Below are 18,404 nucleotides of genomic sequence, written 5' to 3'. Positions count from 1 at the left end.
TGTTGAATTTAAGAATCGTTTACGTCTTATGATCATGAATAGAAATGTTACTGACATTACATTAAGCTCTTCATGTCCAGTAGCAATTGACAAAGATGCTGATGAATACCTTACATCGCATCTTTTCACTGGATTAATTCCTAGTATGGAAGAAGCACTTAAGATGATTGAGAGAGGACTCAGAGGTGCAAGAAATGACTTTAGAAATTTCTCCATCTTGTCTGTCAGTACCTACAGCTGAATGTTCTGAACAGGGACTGCGCTACTTAGCAGGTTATATTGCTTATCGTTGCAAGCAAATTGATATTTCTCTTGGTCATAATAGTGAAGAAATGAAACTCTCTTCACCTCAATTGAACAATGACTGGATAGAAAAATTGTCTCGAGGTGGCTTGATAATGCCAACAGATAGCTGGCTGAACACTGTAAAGCAAATGGAAGTAACATTTTCGCTGTTTATTGGAAACAATATTTCCAAAGTGAGCAATGTCGTTAAGGGCCTCTGCGAAATTTTATCAAAGAAGTTTCCACATTTGCATCTTCAAGTAATAAAATCGTATGTCAGAACAAGACTTTTTATAAGGATACGTTATATAAATGCAGAAAGCAAAATCCAAAGGTCTGCCAAACAACACCAAAAAAAGGCAAGAAAGTGGCAAGCTTCATATGCTTGCACAGCCAGACACTAAAAAATTTATAATATATATATAAATTTATATAAATAGCTCTCTTGATGCAATGTTTTACTTAAACCAGTATGTATATATATCTAGATCTATTGTAATACCTACATTCATTTTGTATTGAATAAAAAAGCAAAAATGTATTTTGTTACTTGTGAAGCATTAGTATTATTTTTTTAAACTTTAGTTTTATATAAGAAACATATTTATAACAAAAAAAATTTTATTCTTTACTCGGGAAATATCACGGAAAAACATTTATTTTTTATTGTTTCATGTTTATTTGCCTATTTTTTATTTTTCATATTTTTTTCATGTTTATTTGCCTGAAGAGTAGCCATGAGGTAAAGTAACGATTTAATTGCTTATAGAATACTTTTTCTCTAATTAGTTTTCTCATACGAGTGAATTGCGGCGTGTTATGTAGAATAAGTTTACAGGCGTAATTTAATTAATTAATTTGATTTTGAATAGCACCATATTAACAATCGTACAAGTTTATTAACCGTTGTTTGAGTTTTGCGGTGCATTCGTTTCTCTATACAGAGCGGTAGTGAATCAAGTTTCTCGATGGTGACGTCATGCGCAGTGGCATTTTTCTCGCTAGAGCGAGTTGCGCTACCTTATCTCTGTATACCTTGCTTTCCCACACTGCCCATTTTTTCAGCTTTATATAGCAGAGGTGGCCAACTTTTGTGCGCATAAGATCTACTTTTTATCGTAAAAATGTGTCGCGATCGACTTGTTGTCATAGGCATAGTCTATGTGGGGAGGGGGAAGTGTGAAATACATACTATGTTTATACACTGTTTCAGTACGAAGTGCACTCACTGCTTATAACTGCATGCATATCGTTGCGTTCGGTTACAAATATAATACATTAAGTCAAGACATCGCTAGCGATCGACCAAAATTGGCTTGGCGATCGACTTGTTGACCACCCCTGTTATATAGTAGTCTGACGGTATGGCAAAAACGGCCACTAGGGGCGCCCCTAGCTATTATTTAAATTTAAAATATAAATTATTTTTACAGTATAATACTCAGTATATTATTATTTTTATTTGTAATTTAGTATGCCCCGATGCCTGCATCGGGCTTTTCAACTTGTCTATTACATAAAATTGAAAAACTGGGAGTGGCAGTCTCTGTCACGGTATGCCAAAAACGCCACTAGGGGCGCTCCTAGCTATTATTTACATTAACAATAAATTCAGTTTTTTGCATAAAAATATTAAAATAATAAATGCGGTTTATTTTGCGTTTTTGACTGCGTTTTAGTAGGGTACGCCACGAGAAATTCAGTATATTATTATTATTTTTATTTGTAATAAGAATTTATTATTTATACCACGGAATGACACTGCTGCTGCTAGAACGTCCACTAGAGACGTTCCGGGCTACTAGTCATTAATAAACCATTATTTATATTAACTTAAATCATGACTCTGCTGGATCTGTCAGTGGGAAAACAGAACAATTTTACACACTTGGCTGACGAATTTTTACAGTTCGGTGCTGGATCTCAAACCATTTTTAAATAAATAGATTACAAAAAATTCAAATAATTGAGACCAAATAATCAAATCGCTCTATAAACACTGTACACAGAAGTCACCGTATGGGGTCCTTTGAGGTTGTCAAAGAACTCAATATGGCCACTGCCGCGATGCATCGCGGTATCGTGTCCAGACTGTGTTTATAGACCTGGGATTTATTGACACGTTCAGATTCGATTTCGAGTCCTTCAGAGTTTATAAAAAATTACGTTAAAATTAAATATGCAATTAATGTTCTGAATAAATTCATTAATATAAAGAATAAATTAATTTTTAAAACTTTATTATTTAAGAATTAACGTTCGAAACATCATACCATTGCGCAATTAATTTCGAATTATTTAAAATAAAAGAATCGGGGAATTCGTTTCGAAGAATTTTAAATTAAATTAAAGAAAAGGAAAAGAGGAAAAAATGGAGCAGCTAACCGAAGAACAAATTTCGGAATTTAGAGAAGCTTTTTCCTTATTCGATAAGGAAGGGAATGGCACCATAACTGGTAAGGAGCTTGGCACCCTGATGCGTTCGCTCGGACAAAATCCAACTGAAGCTCAGTTGAAGGCCATGATCCAGGATCTACGAAATTCGGGAAGGGATCAAATCGATTTCCCACTTTTTCTAGAACTGATGGCCAAACAGATGAGGGAAGCCATCAGCGAACAAGAAATCAGAGATGCCTTCAAGATTTTCGATCAAAATAACACGGGCTACATAAAAGTTGCCGAACTCCGCCATGCTCTTACTAATTTGGGTGAGAAGTTGACCGATGAAGAAATGGACGAGTTGCTTCGCGATGTAGAAATCGACAACCAAGGAAGAATCAAATATCAGGAGTTTGTGGACATGGTCACTTCGAAGTAAAATCGATATTTAACGTCAGTATATATGAACTTTGTGGATTATAAATGTGAATTTCGGCTTCTTAAAAACCAAAATTACAGTTTTTAAAGTGATTAATGTATTAAAAAAGTTTAATATTCAGTAAAATATTTTAAATTATTGGTGTTAAAAACTGTAGGTTATGTATTATAAATGGCTAGTGTGTTTGGGATATCAAGTTAATTAATTAATCAATCTGTTTAAAACTGTTAGATTACGCCTCCAAAAATTGAAAAATATATACGCGAGGTATTTTCCATTGAAAAATAACAGATTGCTGATCAATAAGCATGAAATCGCCCGACTCAAAACTGATATTCTCGGGGCCACTTTTACTGCGTTGTACTGGCAGGTTTATTGTAGGTACACCTAAACTATATTACTAGTAGACTGAAAATTGCGACCTCAGAGGGCCTCTGCAAATTTCTTTCTTTTTAAAGGATACTGAGGTAGCGATTATAAGACACACTGGTTGAATTACATGGCGTGCAACTGAGCCACAACCGTAATCATTTACGTATCTATTTGGAGACATTGCTGCAAGTTTTCCCAGTAGTCGGACAGTGGGGCCGGATGGCCGAGCGGTCAAGGTGGCAGCCTACCGCTCTGGGGGACCCGGGATCGAATCCGAACGGGTCGAATAATCCCCAGGAATTTTTCGGGGGGTGGTCCGTTCGGATATGTCGGGCCCCGTCCCTCACCACCCGGTCGCCCCATTGTGGGCCTGGCCGAACCCATAATGGGCCTACTAAAAGAGGCCCTCTTAGTGCCCACAGGGCGGAAAGAGTTAAAAAAAAAAAAAAAAAAAAGTAGTCGGACAGTTTTATATAGGTGCATAACTTTTTTGTCAATGAGTATAATTATAGTTATACATGAACATTCACTCAAGAACAAAGTAATATCGTTTTTTAAAATTCCTGGCATTATTTGTCATCGATGACCCCAAATCGAGGAGCTTTCACCGCGAAGGCAATCTGCATGGCTCTGGAGAATTAACCGAAAAAATTTCAATACGGATAAAGTGAATGTCAATACAGGAGTTTGTCAGAAACGTTTCAGTTCTGGTAAGAATAACATTTAATTATTGGTTATCAATAAATGATTAGGTAAACTTTTGCGTGAGTAACATCCCTAGTTTTGTGGATCAATTTTGAAAAAATAAACGTGAGTATAGTACTGTAGACTATACTGTTTTGTCCGAGTTGGAGTATTAAAAATTATTAAGAAAAAAATGTTCCTTGCAACAATCACAAACTTTATTATACGTTTCAAAATGCAAAAATAGAAATAAGAACTTATGCTGCCGATTGTACAATGCAACAGATCTATAAATGTTGCGCAGTCGGTAAATGGTAGTGGGAATACCATCATGCGTGATCAGTGCCGTAATTAGGGCGGTGCCAGCGGTGCCCAGGCACAGGGCGTAAACCCTGAATAGGCGTAGAAATGACCTGGACCAAGTTTTATATCATAGTTTTGGGGCGTAGTTACAGAAGCTCGCACCGGGCGCATAAAAGACTAGTTACGACGCTGTGCGTGATTAGTGATTATGCTACGGGCTTTTGATGGTGGGGTGTGTTACCGTTGTTATTATTATCATCTAGCAACAATATCCCCACGTGTTGTTTGAAAAAAGTATTTGTTTGTTTATAAAAAGTATTTTTTATTGTTAGCAAGGAGAAGGACATAATTAGTTTTTCCAGATTTTCTCTACAAGCGGTAATGTTTTTATTGTTTATTCAGTATTTTTATTAATTTTTTATTGACAAGACTATGTTTTGTTTATAAAATCGTACTCCCTGCTGTGTTACCAGCTTAGAGGTATGAAGTAGTACATGTCAGAAGTTGCAATTTGGCACAGAGTAATAGGTGCCCAAATCATGCGCGCATAAAAAAAAAAAAAAAAAAAAAACAGACTTGTAGGTACTCAGGGGACCGAAAACCAAGTCAAAATAAAATTCAAAATGGCGACACTCTCTACAAACGGGCAGTGCGAGATTTGCGCATGCGTTGCTCGTTGAAAAGTTGGAAATGTCACAGGGGTACGCTAATGAAAAAACGTTGGGAACCGCTGTCCTTTTTTTTTTTTTTTTTTAACTCTTTCCGCCCTGTGGGCACTAAGAGGGCCTCTTATAGCAAGCCCATTATGGGTTCGGCCAGGCCCACAATGGGGCGGCCGGGTGGTGAGGGACGGGGACCGACATATCCGGACGGACCACCCCCGAAAAATTCCTGGGGATTTTTCGACCCGTCCGGATTCGATCCCGGGTCCCCCAGGGCGGCAGGCTGCTAACCTTGACCGCTCGGCCATCCGGCCGCGGAACCGCTGTCCTAGAATATTTCCTATATTCTAGTTGTTGATAGTAGAAGGCAAAGAGAAAAGTTGACGAAATGTATTAAAAAGTAAAATTTAAAATATTTTCTTAAAATAAACAACTAAAAATCACTTTAAAAAAATAATTAAAAAATTTATAAAAATATTTGAAAATAATTTTTAAAAAAATTAGTTTAATTCATCTGGCAACACTTATAACTCGGTGCACGTTTTAACAAGATGGAGGACACTGACGATTTGTTTGATGTTTTCGAAAAAGAAAGTAAACAAACCATATGCAAGAAAGATCAGGAGAGTAGCAAGAAAGCAGAAATTTCAGAATCGGATGTTATTAAGTCAGTTTTAAAGGAGAAACGAAGCTTCAGTGAGGTGGATGAAGATGATGATGAAGACGAAGATGATGATAAAGAAGAGTGTTCTAAAAAGCAAAAGATAGCTTTAGCTGATATAAATATAGAAGAATGTTTACCAAGAATACAAATACACACTGTCCAAACGGTGGAAGCATGCCTCCATGAAGTAGCTGTACCTCATAATGAAGTATATAAAGCATTAAACTCGCCATCTGGTCAACCGGCAAAGGAGTACCCGTTCATCCTAGATCCGTTTCAGAAAGAAGCTATTTTATGCTTAGAAAATAACCAGTCCGTTCTCGTGTCGGCTCACACTTCGGCGGGAAAGACCGTCGTCGCCGAATATGCCATCGCCACATCTCTGAGAGACAAGCAGCGTGTTATCTACACGACGCCCATTAAAGCTCTCAGTAATCAGAAGTACAGAGAATTTTATGAAGAATTTAAAGATGTGGGACTGATGACGGGAGACGTAACAATAAATCCGTCGGCGAGTTGTCTGATAATGACTACGGAAATTCTCAGAAGCATGCTTTATAGAGGGTCGGAGGTCATGAGAGAAGTCGGTTGGGTTGTTTTCGACGAAATTCATTATATGAGAGATAAAGAGAGAGGTGTTGTGTGGGAAGAAACGATCATTTTATTGCCAGATAGTGTACATTATGTATTTTTATCTGCAACAATTCCTAATGCTAGACAGTTTGCAGAATGGGTTTGTCACTTGCATAAGCAACCTTGTCATGTCGTATATACCGATTATAGACCCGTGCCGCTTCAACACTACATATTTCCCGCCGGTGGAGATGGTTTGCATCTTGTTGTAGATGATAATGGAAACTTCAGGGAAGAAAACTTTAATACGGCTATGTCGGTGCTTCAGAATGCTGGTGATGCAGCTAAAGGTGATGCAATTATGAAAGGAAGAAAAGGAGGATTTAAAGGAGAATCGAATTGTTATAAAATTGTCAAAATGATTATGGAAAGAAATTTTGCACCGGTGATTGTTTTCAGTTTTAGTAAAAAAGAATGTGAAGTATATGCTTTACAAATGTCGAAATTAGATTTTAACACTAATGAAGAAAAAGAATTAGTGGAAGAAGTATTCAATAATGCTATGGATGTATTATCGGAAGAAGATAAGAAACTCCCTCAGGTAGAACACGTTCTTCCACTGCTTAAGAGAGGAATTGGCATTCATCATTCTGGACTGTTGCCAATATTAAAAGAAACCATAGAAATTCTGTTTTCAGAAGGACTGATAAAAGCTTTGTTTGCTACGGAAACATTTGCCATGGGTTTAAATATGCCAGCGAGGACAGTTTTATTCACCAGTGCTCGCAAATTTGATGGAAAGAGTTACAGATGGGTCACATCTGGCGAATATATTCAAATGAGCGGTAGAGCTGGTAGAAGAGGATTGGATGAAAGAGGGATAGTAATTCTTATGGTTGACGAAAAAATGAGTCCTTCGGTTGGTAAAGAAATAGTGAAAGGTTTACCGGATCCAATTAACAGTGCATTCCATTTAACATATAACATGGTGCTTAACTTATTAAGAGTTGAAGAAATAAATCCAGAATATATGATGGAACGATCTTTCTTTCAGTTTCAGAATTATGCTGCCATTCCACAACTTCTTGATAAATTAAAAGTACTACAAAAGGAACATGATGAAATAAAAATTCCTCGCGAATCCGAAATAGGAACGTACTACAAAATACGACAACAGTTGGGCAATTTAAGTAAAGAGTTTCAGGAATACCTCATTAAACCGCAGTTTTGCGTTCCCTTTATGCAGCCTGGTCGCATGATACATGTAAAAAATAATGATAATGATTTTGGTTGGGGAATTATCATAAATTTCCAGAAAAAGCAGACTAAAGATAGTAGTCTAACCGAACCAGAATATACAATAGATGTATTAATTCATGTTAGTAAAGAAAGTGCAAAAAATAAACTCACTTCGTCATTAAAACCACCACCACCTGGCGAGAAAGGCGAAATGCAAGTCGTTCCCATAAGGATGCATCTAATACAACAAATTAGCTCAATTCGTTTGTATTATCCCCAAGATTTGCGACCATTAGTGAATAGGATGTCCGTGCTGAAATCTATTCAAGAAATACATAAACGATTTCCTGACGGTGTACCTTTGTTAGATCCCATCGAAGATATGAAGATTAAAGAAAGTGGCTTTAAGGACGTGGTACGAAAAATTGAAGCATTTGAACAAAGGTTATACTCTCATCCAATACATAACGATCCCCAATTAGAAAATTTATACAGTTCTTATATTAAAAAAGTGCAGATAGATATTGAAATAAAAAATGTCAAATCAGAATTGAGAAAGGCTCAGAGTTTATTACAAATGGAAGAATTAAAATGCAGAAAACGGGTGTTAAGAAGAATGGGCTACAGTTCGGCCGCCGACGTAATCGAATTAAAAGGAAGAATCGCTTGCGAAATAAGTAGTGCAGACGAATTACTATTGACGGAGATGATTTTTAACGGCGTTTTCAACGATCTGAACGTCCATCAGGCTACGGCATTACTGTCTTGTTTTGTGTTTCAAGAAAAGTCTAACGAAATGCCGAAGTTAACGGACGAACTTTCGGGACCACTGAGACAGATGCAAGAAATGGCGCGTAGAATTGCACACGTCTGCAAAGAAGCAAAATTAGTTTTGGACGAAAGTGATTACGTCGAATCTTTCAGACCCCATCTAATGGATGTCATTTATGCATGGAGCAAGGGAGCAAATTTTGGACAAATTTGTAAAATGACTGACGTATTTGAAGGCAGCATCATCAGATGCATGCGCCGTCTAGAAGAATTACTCAGACAGATGTGTCAGGCTTCCAAGTCCATTGGAAATACGGCTTTAGAAAATAAATTTTCCGAAGCAATCAAATTAATTAAGAGAGACATTGTATTTGCAGCAAGTTTATACTTATAAACTAAGAAATTGAACTGTGCATTGCAAAACCAAAGTTTGTTTATTCTAATGCAACCTTTTGATTTGACAGTTAAAATCATTTCCATTATTATGAAATTAGTATCTAAACTTAATTAAAATATGTATTGACCATTTGTATTTTTCAAAGTAAGAATGAAAAGCATTAGCTAACTTAGCTATTTTATTTTAGAGTAAGCATTAACTCTAGAATTTAACATATAAATATTATTTTGTCTTTTCTTATTTAAAAGCAATTCTATATACTTGTTTTTAAACTATCAAATTAAAATTATTTTTTCATATTAATTATGATTGATTTATTTATTCCATGTAAATAAAATTTGCATAAATAAATAAATAAACAAACTGTGGTTTTGAATAAATATGATCTACTTAATGAATGTTTTATTGTATTTTTAGTAATTATTAAGTGATACGGTAGAGCGTCGTTTATCCAAAAGCCGATCAACCGAAAGCTTTCCAGTCAGACCGTGTCGTGCCGAATCGAATGTTTTTGATACTAGATTAACTTCTAAAGTATAATTTTTTTTGTTTTTATATTTTCCAATATATTTATTTTGTTTGTACAAAATAAAGAAATAATTTCTAACGATACAATAGCCACGATTATTATTATAAAAATTTTTGTTAGGCTTAAAATTGACGAAAATTCAACGCGAAGTGACGGAGAAAAATTTCAACACGGGATAGGTTAATATATTTTTTCGTACGTAATCGGTTATCCGAACAATCCCAGTCCCCAATTGATTCGGATAAATGACGCTCTACCGTAAATGCTTATTTTCAACATAGTTTTCAAACATGGCAAATTATTTAATAGCATGTATAGAATGTACAATTATACTCATGGATGGGGTTGGCCAGGATGGACAAGGAATGGGGAATGATATCCCCTACTCTATTTTTTTTTTTTTTTTCACTCTCTGTCCTGTGGGCACTAAGAGGGCCTCTTTTAGCAGGCCCATTATGGGTTCAGCTAGGCCCACACTGGGGTGACTGGGTGGTGAGGGGCACGGGGCCTGACATATCTGAATAGACCACTCCCAAAAAATTTCTGGGGATTTCTCAACCCATCCGGATTCAATCCCGGGTCCCCAGAGCGGAGGCTGCCACCTCGACTGCGTGGCCATCCGGCCGTCTCCCCTACTCTACCGTTTCCTATATGGGGAAAAAATAAAGTACGTGTATCATTGACAACAGCGAGTGTCTGCACTGTTGCAAATTACAATGGATACTCGTTAAAGGGTTTAGATTGTACCCATTCCAGTTATGGGGTCTCAATAGTGCTGTATTGTTTTTTGACACTACCTCTCCATGCCTGGGTAATTTATGTACAGTACCTGCTGCCTTTGTTGGATGTGGAAGCCATTTTCCAGGTTTTTTTTTTCTGATTTAGGTTGTTATAAACTATTCATTATTGCATGTTAAAATTTAATGTCTGTTTATTATGTCAGCAATCCTTGCTGTCAAGATCACAACCAAAACTGATATACCCACTGATTTAAGTTTTTTGAATTTAATTCAAACAGTATATGATGGAATTAAGGTTGGCCAAAGTTATATTGTAAATCAACTGATATTATGGTAGAGGGATGCATGTAGATGTTAAAAAAAACAAAGCAGCTTTACTGTAATGTGCAGACTACTAATGATAAATTACGTGGATTTAATCTGGAGTCTTCAAAGTGCAAGACTAGATTCTTGCATATTTTTAAGAATTTCTGATCTGCTTATCAATGTAGCATTATACAAAAACACACGTTCCATTTAATTAACGAAACAGTACCACAATAATAAAACTTACACATATGGAACAGATCTTTCTTCACAGGTACTTGCCAAAACCAGACATTTTTATCCTTCCTGTTTATAAATTTCCATCAGAGCTGTTATAGTAACATTTACTAGGACTGGTACTACCACATGGCCAAACTTGGCATTTGCCCAGGGTGCAAATTTTCATAAATTTTTGTGAGTGAAAATATAGTAATGTAAATGAAATTAAAGTTTACAAATGTTCAAAAATTTATTAATATATATAAAATTTTAATATATAACTGTAATATAAAATTTATTACAATATAATAGTATTATATATATAATACTATTATATTGTATTTTAAATTTACGGGCTTATCATACATACGAGACTAAATACCATAATAGAGTCTCATATGTATGATAAGCCAGTAAATTTAAAATACAGTATAATAGTATATCATACCTATAATTCAAAAATTTCTTTCCACTTTTAATAGATATCGTATTTTAAAACAAATTTTTTTTTGTTTTACGTAGGTGGATAAAGTGCACTAAACGCACGTCTTGCCTCGGACGGCATAAACTCTACCACCGGCCCCAATATTTACATATTAGTAAAATGTCGAATGGCTTGTTTCATATTAGTTTCACAAAATGAGACTAAAAGCATTGTTTTTTGAATTTTTTAATTAAGATATAGCAAAGCTATTTTACATTCTTTTGCTAAGAGGGACCAGCAAATGATTATGATTTAGAGAAAGCTTTCTTGTCATTTGCCTATACGATCGGATTGGATCCGTCTTGCACGTGGCAATACGTTCTTCCTCGGAAACAAAAAATCAGTTAATTAATTGAATTAATTAACTTTCTCCTATTATTCGTTGAATTTTTTGTATACAAGTTAATGAATAAAAACCTTGTTCATCAGATTTAAATTTGCAATTTAAGAATCCAACGTGCTGATGAAGAACTCAAAATGTTTGTTTAATAAAAGTTTAGTGCTGATATCTATAGAAGGTTTACTCATTGTTTTAAATACATTCAATTGGCATTTTTCAACATACAGAAATTCTGTGCATTCTTCCCTTCCGAGTTTTATGCGATAATGTTAACAAACTCCACATACAGCAAAGTATTAAGCTAGAGACAGTAGTGCCCGTAAGCTATAAAAGAAGGGCATTGTACGTCGTGCAAGAAGCTTCAAACTCAGTGGTTTAACGTCGGATTGGCAATCCCACGAGATGGCTCTAGATGCACTTGGGGTTAACTTGGCCTCAAAAACAAGGAATGTGGTTTGAACACATTTGATAAAGTGCATGGGACCATGGACAGATATAGTTTATTAGTTACTTTTATAAGTGCAGAATAGGCTAGAAGTTATTCATTTTCTGTTGTTTGTCAATAATGGAATTTGGGCCTTTTTGGGATTAGGAAAAGGGGCATTCATTAATTACATGCCCCAAGTGGCCAAATGTATGGATGCCCCTAATTAGATTTGCAATATATATGATTATGAATTATAATAATTTTCAATTTAACAACATCTTTTGAGAAAGTCATGGTGTATCTCATGACTTTCTCAAAAGACTTTCTTAATATGAAATGATTTCATCTCATATTAAGGAAGCCCCTTAAATGTAAATCCAATTCATATAACTTTCTTAGATTAAACACTTTTCAGAAAACTCCTAAGAAAACAGTTTCAATTGGATTTACATTTGAGAAGGCTTCCTTACAGTGGCGTAGCGTGGGTGTCAGCCGCCCGGGGCGGAGGAAAATTTTGCCGCCCCTTAAAATTTCGTCCCCTCTTAAATAAAATACGGGAATCCCTACAAGTCAGTACAGACGGTGTTGTCAGTCGCTACAATGAGCAAGTTCTCATTATTATACATACATTTAAAGAAAGAGGATTCCCCAGTTTCGTCACAGAATAAGTAATGAAAAATTCCGTGCTTATTTCAATCGGTTCGAATCGTAGGTGCGATAAAAATATGAAATGAAATGGTTCAAATTTTTACAAGATATTATTATTATTTATTGTGAAAAAATGCCACCCCCTAAAAGTGCCGCCCGGGGCGGGCCGCCCCTGCTGCCCCCACTACGCTACGCCACTGCTTCCTTAACAAATGGGTTATTGCATTTGTACTAGAATATAAGAACACTATTAGATTAGGACTTTAAGAAACTCTAAAAATTTAAGCATATAATTTTTCACCAGATTGATCTAATTTAAATATTTTAGTAATCTATAAAGGGTAGCCAAATCCTGTCATGATAGGAGCCATATATATCGTTCGCTTATCAGAAACATGCAAGAGCCACATTCTCATTTCAAATGTTCAAGACGAAACCTCAGTTTACAATATGACGAAACTATAGCCTTGTTCTTTCCCGCAGATAATTTCAGTCTTTCACTAATGTTTTTGACTTTCTCGAGAAGTTTTCCTTGGGTCTTAACCATTCCAAATTCAACAATCAAAGAGATTCTTCGAATATTCAAATTTGCAATGGTAAAGACCCGAGGAAGATACCTCATTCTTTATTAGAACAGTATTATATATATTTAACATTTAACTTTATAAAAAGAAATTGTATAAATAGGCTGTATGGAAGCCACAGTAAGGGTCTAGATTCTAGAACTGCCACTTGCGGCTTGCAAGCTACAGTTTGGCCACTGTGGATCTATAATGTAGCTTACAATAATAGTTTCAAAGTTTAGTCAGCAATCGATCTGAGTCGTGGATGCTGTGGATTACCCGTGTCCTTATCCACATCTTATCAGGTAAAAATCACACTAGGCACATACCAAAAACATAAAAAATTTTACATATTCGGTTAACATAGACAATAGGATCTGTTTGGAATTGGCTGGATTGTATGTATTTAATAGAAATTTTGACAATTAGCACAGGAGCTCGAAAGTACTGAAAGTGTTTTACATTATATCGTTCTATTTATAATTCTGGTTTGTTTTTGAATATATTTTGCAGTAATTAAAGTGTTTATTTACAGTACAAAACATTGCAATGATGGAAAAAGTTTTCAGTTTGATACTTTACAATATACAGTTAAACTCAAATTAGCCAAATTAATTGGGAACTTGGGCTATCCGGATATGCAGAATGTCCAGATAATTGGAATTTTGCTAAAAATAAATATTTTTCCTATCAAGCTGTTATATAATTGTATACATAACTAAAGTGTTTGGACATAATTATGTATAGTACATGTGTATAGTTACGTGCGAATAAAATATTAAATATGGAAATATAATTTATTTTCAACATTTAGAAAAAGTTACTTGTCATGCATGTACAATACATATATGCTTATTTATTTTTTAACAGTCTGAGGGTAATCTGGATATTCAGCATCCAGGTAATCAGAATTTTACTTATTTATATATGTGGATTATGACAATGCTATCATAAATAGAGTATTAGATAAATACAACACTTACTTGAGCCCGTGACCGGTGCAAAAATAAACAAAATCAAATCGACAAACGTTTTCCGAACACCTTCCGTGTCTTTCCTCGGGTTAAAACGGCCGGATTCTTTTTTATAACACCGTTCCGAACTTTTAAAAAACGAATTTGAACGCCGATAGTTCGATTGCGTAATAGAACTATCGTCGAAAGAATCCGGCCGTTTTAACCCGAGGAAGGACACGGAAGGTGTTCGGAAAACGTTTGTCGATTTGATTTTGTTTATTTTCGCACCGGTCACGGGCTCGAGTAAGTGTCGTATTTATCTAATATACACCCCGGCGTGTACGAGGAGGATATATAAATAGAGTAGCCGCCGTTCTCGCGAATGCTTGTTTTCCGTACAATTCCCCGTATTCTCTATACAACAGATCAACACACACCGACAGAGAAAAGCATGTTGATGGTTAGAAGTCACTAAAGTTGTCTTCAATAGCTATTTTTAGGCACTAACTATTGTTAGAGGCGAGAGTTGTCTTTCACAGTATCCCAAAGTAAATTGTTATGTTAAATCTAGACTTTCACGAAGCCACACCTTATCATATCTGTCATCCTACGAAATTGATGCATTGCCTAGTAGGGCAGCTTTAATATAGCTTAATAAGCAAGACGACGACACGGCCCATTTCATTTGAAATGGATTACGTAATCGTTCGGCTGCATTAAAGCTGCTTTAGTGGGCAACTTATTCTATGTCATTATTAATGCTTGTGTTGAAATCCATATATATAAATTTTACAAATCACAGTTTTATTTCAAAAGTTTATTAAGTAGAAATAAGTTGACAAAATATAAGCTTACAGTAAACAAATTTAGAAACTTATATATAAACATTTTATCATTCATTTCTCAAATATTTTCTAGTGAAAACTTTCATTATTTATAAAATCTAAATAACTCTAAGACTATCAGCTTTCAAACTTTCAATCTTTTATATGCTAAGATTAATTTTATTCAGATTTTTCATATACATTAATAGTTGAAACTTTAAATTTTGTATATGAAGTTGCAAAACTTTTAATGCATTTCTGGAATGCTGCATTTGTTAAATCCGGTAATTTTCTCAGAACTCCAAATGAAAATGGTATGTATAGTACGTGTATATAAAAATTTATGGTACCTTATACAAAATGTGTTTATATACAAGGCACATACAATACTAGAAGTATGTATATTGTGCAATTGAAAGTGCTCTCTCGAGAGTAAAATCATCATAGAAATTTCAAAGGTATTTTTAGAATTATATGCCCGTCATTGAGACTTAACACGAGAAATGAAGATCGAGAGATGTTGCGTCGTAACGATTCTCGTCCCACGCCGAGTCGAACGCAAATAAAACGAGACTATCCTTACGAGTACTTCTCCTGCAATACAAATGGGTAAATTAGCACATATCACAAGCATTTTAATAAATTTGTGTTGCAGAAGAACTGCCCGCAAGGATACATTTTGTTTTATTTATTCATTTTCGGGGCCATCGAGAGGAGAATGCTGGAGATTTTTGTCTGGGCCCAGAGAAAACTTAAGTTTGTTCCTACCTCATACAAGCTTTCAGCAGCCCTGATCATTTTCATCTAGTATAGGATGCTGCTAGTCTGGGGTGTAACAATTACCCTGCAGACCCTGTAATGCAGGGGTTTGGCAATGTTTGGGGCCACGGCTAAAAGAAATTTTTAAGTTGTCGATAAACTATACGTAAAATTTAATACGGAAACTTCTTTAAAGAGAATTTCATTTCATTAACAAAGTCTAATCTAAAACTTTTCTTATGGATGGGTGTGTTTTCATATAGCTAACCAAATACTGGTTGTTTGGCTATATTTTATGCCATCACTTCCAGTTTACATTGCTTTTAGAGAAACACACTGTGCTTCCATTAGCAAACGGCACTATTGACAACCTATTAGCTTCTTGTTAGTTGTTTCCGTTAAAATTGACCACCCGAAGCCGAAAGGACATAAAAGCACTTAACAGAAACTGTTCTGTTTAAATGAAAATTGGTTTAAGTGCAAAATCATATCTTTAAAGTAATTACTACAAACAATTTTCTTTTGTCTTCATAATAACTAAGTCCCAAGAGACCTGTATTCCTCAACTATGTAAAGGAAACACTTGTTTGTCTGTGATGGCTTTAATGGAAATGCAGACAAAAATTCCCTACTTGTTTTTACAGATATCATTAAGTTTCATTAAGTTAAATAACATAACTTGACTATATAGTTTTATATGAAATTCTCTGATAGAAAATCTTTAACAAAAAGGAATTAAAAAAAACAGCAAATACAGCAGACTCTGGTACAACATGAAGATACGTTTCACATTATAGAAAATTGTATTCTCGAGACCTGCATTATCAGATGATTTTATGCAATTTTGAACCCGGGCCTGCCGAAGAAGAAAATGTACACCTTTGCACGACGAAATGCAAATTTCGTACGAGTACCGGTCGCAGTTTTTTCGACACGTTATTTGAATTTGTGTTATAGGGGAGAACATTATATGGGAGTTCAATGTAATTTATTTGAATTTAAAATAAACTTTAAGTTATTGATATTATTAATATTAATATTGAAATTTTCTCATAGGTGAAAGGTAGGTCCTTCAAAAAGTTTGCAGGGGCTTTACTGTTTTCTGTTTTACACTGCTGCTAGTTGTAATCTTAGTCTCCTCTTAAACTATACATCTCTTATTGATTCTCAATGAGAAGCATATAGCTTGAAAGTGTTATAATTTTTTAAAAAGTTTTTGCTCCAAATAAAACACTTTCAACTGGATTTACACACAAGAAATTTCATTAACAAATGTATAAATTGTGCACATATACATAATTCTTAATTTTTTTTTATAAAAAACACATAAAACATAATCTTTACATATTCTGAATAATTTTAAATATAAATCTTTTTTTGTTTGGAATTTTAAATAAAATTGTTCGTGATGCTTGCTTTATTACTCATTTTAACTTCTTATTCGGGATAGGAATGTGTAGGTACGACCGAAAACATCAATTGAAGAAAATATGTAACTTTATCTAAAAAGCAAAAATATTTCATTAGTATTATTATAAGATAAATTATCCAAAATCATTTTTAGTAATATTAATGTGTAGACAGGATGCATAGTAAAGTCCACATACACCAACACGTATGTAAAGTACAACGTACGGAACACGGTAACAAATGTCGCACAAAGATAGGAAAATAAGAAATACACGATGGATGTACACATTTTACTGTCTATGCTCGATGTCTACATTAGCATTTCAGGCTTTTTATCCATACTATTCATGTACATAGGGTGTTCTTTAGTACTGAATCAGCTGTGCTCTATAACTTTTTAATTGACTTTTTTTCCTATATCTGACTTTGTCATTTTCAACAGAGAAGTGTTCTGAATTTTACCATTATGAGTGCTGTAAGTGGTCTTGTCTTATAGTGTATAGTCACTTTACTACAACTATACATCACATTCATAATTGTAGTTATCTGCATTGGTCAATTACATGGGTGTATAAAGACTACTGTGCACCCTGTTTAAAAATAAAATTAAGGAATTGATTTTGGTATCAAATATTTTTGGTTCCCAATTTACTCTATTCTGGGAGTTTCCAATGATTACCTTGTACTTAGTCTTGACTGCATAGTGGATGCTTATTCATGTAGCAACACAAATAAGTTGAGGGCATTAAAGTAAGAACTCGTTCAGTAAATGGTTTTGGTGAACATGTTCATACTGTATAATATAAGGTGACCAGACTGTCCTACCTTTTGGTGGGACAGTCTCGATTTTTAACAATTTGTCCCACGTCCTGCCACATTTTAAAAAAATCTGGAGTTTTGGAAAGATTAAGTTTTTGTCAATTATGTGTCATAAATTTATGTCTTACGTTTAAGATTCATAAAGATCATTTTGTATCGCATGTATGTGCATGAGTATCGCATGTATGTGCACGAGCATATACCAAGATGTGCATGAGCATCAGAAATAAAGAATGATGCGCCAATAAAACTCTATTCGTGGCAAACCGAGAGAAAATGGTTTGGGCGCACAGCTGCAGCAACGGAGCAGCGCGTATTCACAGGCTGTCCAAACGAGCAAAAATATTTGAAAGAGTCAAAAATACCCTAAAAGATAAAGTAAACTTAGTTCCTGATAGAAATAATTTGTTTAAAAGAAATTTATATTATAAGTCAGACAAAAAATTAGATTTAATGTATAAAAAAAAGGTAGTTTATTCTTTTAATTGCAGTTGTAGCCCTAGTAAAACATATATCCGAGAGACCAAACGTAAATTGGGAATAAGGATAAAGGAGCATATACGTGCCGTAAGAGGAAATTATGCAAATTCTGCCGTAGACAAACATGTTAAT

At 34.8% G+C, this 18,404-nt stretch overlaps 3 protein-coding genes across 3 annotated transcripts in view; 2 read left to right on the top strand and 1 right to left on the bottom strand.

Moving 5' to 3' along the window:
* The first annotated feature begins 2,574 nt into the window (after nucleotides 1-2,574).
* On the top strand, nucleotides 2,575-3,207 carry LOC136982181 (calmodulin-like). Its single transcript, XM_067278614.1, has one exon. It carries the CDS (start codon nucleotides 2,657-2,659, stop codon nucleotides 3,101-3,103), a length of 447 nt encoding a protein of 148 aa, XP_067134715.1. The 5' UTR covers nucleotides 2,575-2,656; the 3' UTR covers nucleotides 3,104-3,207.
* Nucleotides 3,208-5,660: 2,453 nt separating this feature from the next.
* On the top strand, nucleotides 5,661-8,766 carry Mtr4 (exosome RNA helicase Mtr4). The gene has a single exon (XM_067278708.1). The coding sequence runs from the start codon at nucleotides 5,676-5,678 to the stop codon at nucleotides 8,763-8,765; it is 3,090 nt and encodes a 1,029-aa protein (XP_067134809.1). The 5' UTR covers nucleotides 5,661-5,675; the 3' UTR covers nucleotide 8,766.
* Nucleotides 8,767-16,808: 8,042 nt separating this feature from the next.
* The window catches only part of LOC136982247 (b(0,+)-type amino acid transporter 1-like), a 35,161-nt gene continuing 33,565 nt past the window's right edge, over nucleotides 16,809-18,404 (bottom strand). Inside the window, exon 13 of the mRNA XM_067278707.1 lies at nucleotides 16,809-17,065. Within this exon, the coding sequence (XP_067134808.1) occupies nucleotides 17,001-17,065 (65 nt within the window). The 3' untranslated portion in view covers nucleotides 16,809-17,000. The remainder of the gene's footprint in view (nucleotides 17,066-18,404) is intronic.

This window comes from Centruroides vittatus, unplaced genomic scaffold, assembly GCF_030686945.1.
Source record: "Centruroides vittatus isolate TY-2023 unplaced genomic scaffold, ASM3068694v2 contig_817, whole genome shotgun sequence".
Taxonomy (NCBI): Eukaryota; Metazoa; Arthropoda; class Arachnida; order Scorpiones; family Buthidae; genus Centruroides; species Centruroides vittatus.
The sequence above is the reverse complement of the archived record's forward strand: the minus strand, read 5'-3'. Positions and strand labels throughout refer to the sequence as shown.